Below are 4,158 nucleotides of genomic sequence, written 5' to 3' on the forward strand. Positions count from 1 at the left end.
AAATGAAATCACTATCTCAAAGAGATATCTGCACCCCGTGTTTATTGCAGCATTATTTACAATAGCCAAGGCATGGAAACAACCTAAGCATCCATTGATGGATGAATGGATGAAGAAAATGTGATATATACATATAGGCTGTTTATTTAACATATTTAACTTTTTATTGAAGCAAATTAACATAAAAAATATTAAACACACAAAAGTTTGAATTTGATAATTTTCTCAAAGTGAACATTGGTTGTATAATCTGCATCCACTTCAAGAGGCAGAAAACCCCAGAAACCCATCCATGCACCCTTCCAGCCACTAACCTTCCAAAAGCATAGTTTTTCCTGGATCTATACTTTATATAAATATACTCTTTTGTGACTTGCTTCTTCAGTTCAACATTATGTTTTTGAGGTTAATCCGTGTTGTTGCTAGTAGTATTAGAACGTTTATTCTTATTGTATGGATATGTCACAGTTATCCATTCCACCATCATTAAGCTTTTAGGTAGCTTCTGATTTTTGTCTGTTACCACATGTCTTTTGGTGAAGATTATGCAAATATGTCTGTTAGAAATTCACCCAAGGAGGTACCTGCTGGGGCACAAGTTTTTGATATGTTCAGCTTTGGTCATTGCTGCTACATACACTGTGGTGGGAATATAAGTTGTTTACTTGCTTGCTTGCTTGTTTTTTTATTTAATTTTCATTGTCTTTCCCCCATTGGAATATAAATTTCTGAAGTGCAGGCGCTTTGACTGTCTAGCTAACAGCTATGATGAATGAAGGAATAAATGTATGAATGAATGAGGAAACTTTATCTGAAAGAAGCAGTGCTCGATCAATCACATTCCTTGAAACCCTGTGATCTAGGGCACTAATTAACAGTGTTTACCCTGCAGAAGTTCCTTACATCCCTGACCTCCACTGTTCTCATCTGTAAATTAGAACTCATGAGTGCTTCATTTTTTTATGAGGTTGTCAGAGGATGATAAATCTGATAAGGAGGTAAATTAAGTTTTAGACAGATTTACCAATATGATTATAATTATTCACATTAATAATTCAATAAAGTAATCCCTTTGATCCCTGAGTGAACTCCTTATATAATGAAATGGGACATTAAAAATGATTTGCCACATCCTTTCTGTCCTCAATTCCTGGATCATTGGGAAACGTGGATACGAATCATGAGCTAACTCCTATTACCTGGCATATACATTTTAGTTTGATGACTTTGTGACATATTTGAAAAATAATTTTAGTATTCTCCCAATTCATATCCCTGTGTGTTTCTCCAACATCTTAGAAACCCTCTCAGGCATACAGTGATCTCATGTTGTCTTGTCTGGGAATGTCCTTCAATCTCACCCATCAGTTATAACTTATCTGACAAATAGTTTTCACAAATGTGTTGCAAACAAACAGAAGTTAAATACTGCATTTCTTCATAAAATAATAATAAAAAAAAAAACCCTAATGATTGTAATCAGTACAATAGCTTTTTGAGAAAATTATATTCTGTGACTCTTCATACCACCTGAAAAATTGGAACACAAAGGTAGCTACCCAACCATCTTTCTAAAAGCCTGTGTCAGAGTATTACTCTAACAAATAGAAAAGATTATATTTCTTTTACACTTAGATGGTAAGTTAGACTTATACAATAATATCATATATCCAAAAAGTACCATCTTTCCTCCTGCACTCCTCAACATAATCCACACCATTTAAAATTGCACGCAATTTATTTTACCTCTAAAAGATAAAATTGCAGAGCAAGAAAATTTAATTTGTGTTTCTGGCAACTATTGGGCATTTATTTTGAAAGCATGTGAACAGGGCAAGAGAAAGGGGAGATATAAGAAAAGAATGAGGAGATGAAGGAAGGGAGACCAAGAGGAAACATTTTTTATTTTGACTTATTTTTGTCTGCACAGTTGAACTCTACCCTCCAGTTTAACACTTCATTGAGAGCATGGTCAAAGTGGTCACAGAGACATCCATTCACCATCTGTGGGAAGAATCCAACCTCAAAAGTCACCTCCTGACACTATTTGTGTACTCTTGATTCTGCCCAGTGCCCTCTTCAGAGCTCCGGTCACATCCTTGTTCCTCAGACTGTAGATGAGCGGGTTCAGCATGGGTGTGAGGATGGTGTAGAACACAGAGAAGACTTTGTCCTGAGCTGGCCTGTGGTAAGAATGTGGCAGCATGTAGGTGTACATGGCAGCCCCGTAGAACAAGGTCACCACTATCATGTGAGATGAGCAGGTGGCAAATGCTTTCTTCCTCCCCTCCACTGAGGTCATGCGGTGAACTGTGGTCAGGATTTGGGCATAGGAGGCAATCACCACAGAGAAAGGAATCAGCAGCATCAAAACACAGCACATGTACATCACTGTCTCATAGAGAGCTGTGTCTGCACATGCCAACTTCAGGATCGCAGGCGCCTCACAGAAGAAATGGTTAATCTCACGGGAATTGCAAAAGGGGAAGCTCATGGTGATGGGGGTTAGCAGAAAGCCATCCAAAGAGCCCCCAAACCAGGAACTTGCTATGATCATCCAACAGACCTTTCGGCTCATGAGGACAGGATAGCGGAGGGGATTGCAGATGGCCACATAGCGGTCATAGGCCATGAGGCCCAGCAGGAAGAACTCAGCTCCCACAAGGGTGAGGTAAAGGAAATGCTGAGCTGTGCATCCCACAAAGGAGATGGTCCTTTGACCCAGCACGTAATCAACCAGCATCTTGGGCACAATGGTAGAGATGTACATCATGTCGATGAAGGAGAGGTGGCTGAGCAGGAAGTACATGGGGGTGTGGAGGCATGAGTCAGTGTGGATCAGGAAGATCATGACCCCATTGGCCATCACCGCTGTGAAAAAGATGACAGAGATGATGGCACAAAGAAGGCCTGAAATGTCCTTTCTGTTGAACAGCCCCATGAGGGTGAAATCCATAGAGGATGTGTTGTACCTTTGCATTGATCCCATGATGGCTCAGCTATGACCTAAAATTTTCCAAATAAAGTGATTACATATGCACAATTAATGTAATAACATGCAGGTTGATTGCTAGGCAGTGAACTTCTAAAAGTTGGAAGTAAACATTTAAAAATATTTTTCTTGGTACTTTGGCACTGATACCTAGCAATTAATCTATTCTAGAATGTTTTTGAGTAAAATTGACCGTTTAAAATCAACAATTCCTTAAATGCATTGGACAAGATGATACCAGCAGATACTATTTTATGACAGTGATACACATAACAATGTCTAAGTGTGCACACCATGCCACTTGGCAGTTAAACATACCCTAGTCTGATGTGTGTGCACGTGTGTGTGTGAACATACTATCTTAGATGTATTCAAATCAGTATCTTTATTAAATAAATTTTTATTATAATTGGCATCATCGCCATCTTCAAAATATCTCACTTCTGGCTGTGGGTAGTCTATGTCTACCATTTAGCCACAAATACAGGTGATCTACCATTTGGTCCATGAGTCACTGTCTACATGATGAGTGTACTTTTGGTGTCAGTTCATCCAGGTTACAACAAAATTGTATGGGAAGAAATAAAGCGGGCAATGAAAACTACTCTTGCAAATTCAGACATGAAAACATCATCCATTACAAGAAGCATTCACTGTTCTAGAATTATTTTTAAGAAAGAAATTTCAATTTTAGAATGATGAGTAATTAACATTAGGATTATGACTAGCATTAGCTATTAACGATTAACATTAAAAATTAGGATTCAGAGGAAATAGCACACGAACATAAGTACTGAGCTATAACCCACTTATTATTTTTGGAACTGGAAATTTTTCATAGTGATTGGTAATTAAAAACAGCTGAGTGACTGTGTATTATGTAATTTCAGGTGATGATAAGGGAAAAATATCCACAACAAACATTTTGAATGTTAAGGATGATTTTCATGTATTTTAAGATTAAATATGACAAGTCAAGACGTATTTTACCAACATGTTTGGGAGTTAAACAGATCAAACTAGTCAATAAATATTCTAAAAATATGAGCACTTGAGTCAATTGAGCTGAAAAAAATTGCTATTAAGAATAAGGGTAATGAAATTGTGAAGAGTTTACCTTGTGCCTATTTCTTCTTATCTATTGATTCATTGAGCTTCACACTAAA

The 4,158-nt window shown here is 37.5% G+C and overlaps 1 protein-coding gene across 2 annotated transcripts; it reads right to left on the reverse strand.

The window, feature by feature from the left end:
* Positions 1 to 1,178: 1,178 nt before the first annotated feature.
* On the reverse strand, positions 1,179 to 3,008 carry LOC131399282 (olfactory receptor 2T1). 2 transcript variants are annotated; one of them, XM_058533453.1, is made up of 2 exons: positions 2,075 to 2,989; positions 1,179 to 1,199 (listed from the first exon to the last, which is right to left on the reverse strand). In XM_058533453.1, exons 1-2 carry the CDS (start codon positions 2,987 to 2,989, stop codon positions 1,179 to 1,181), a joined length of 936 nt encoding a protein of 311 aa, XP_058389436.1. The 2 variants fall into 2 exon arrangements, with proteins under 2 accessions (XP_058389436.1, XP_058389437.1); XM_058533454.1 differs by lacking the exon at positions 1,179 to 1,199 and having other exon boundaries at positions 1,772 to 3,008.
* Positions 3,009 to 4,158: the final 1,150 nt, after the last annotated feature.

The sequence above is a fragment of the Diceros bicornis genome, chromosome 37 (genome assembly GCF_020826845.1).
Source record: "Diceros bicornis minor isolate mBicDic1 chromosome 37, mDicBic1.mat.cur, whole genome shotgun sequence".
In the NCBI taxonomy this organism is placed as follows: Eukaryota; Metazoa; Chordata; class Mammalia; order Perissodactyla; family Rhinocerotidae; genus Diceros; species Diceros bicornis.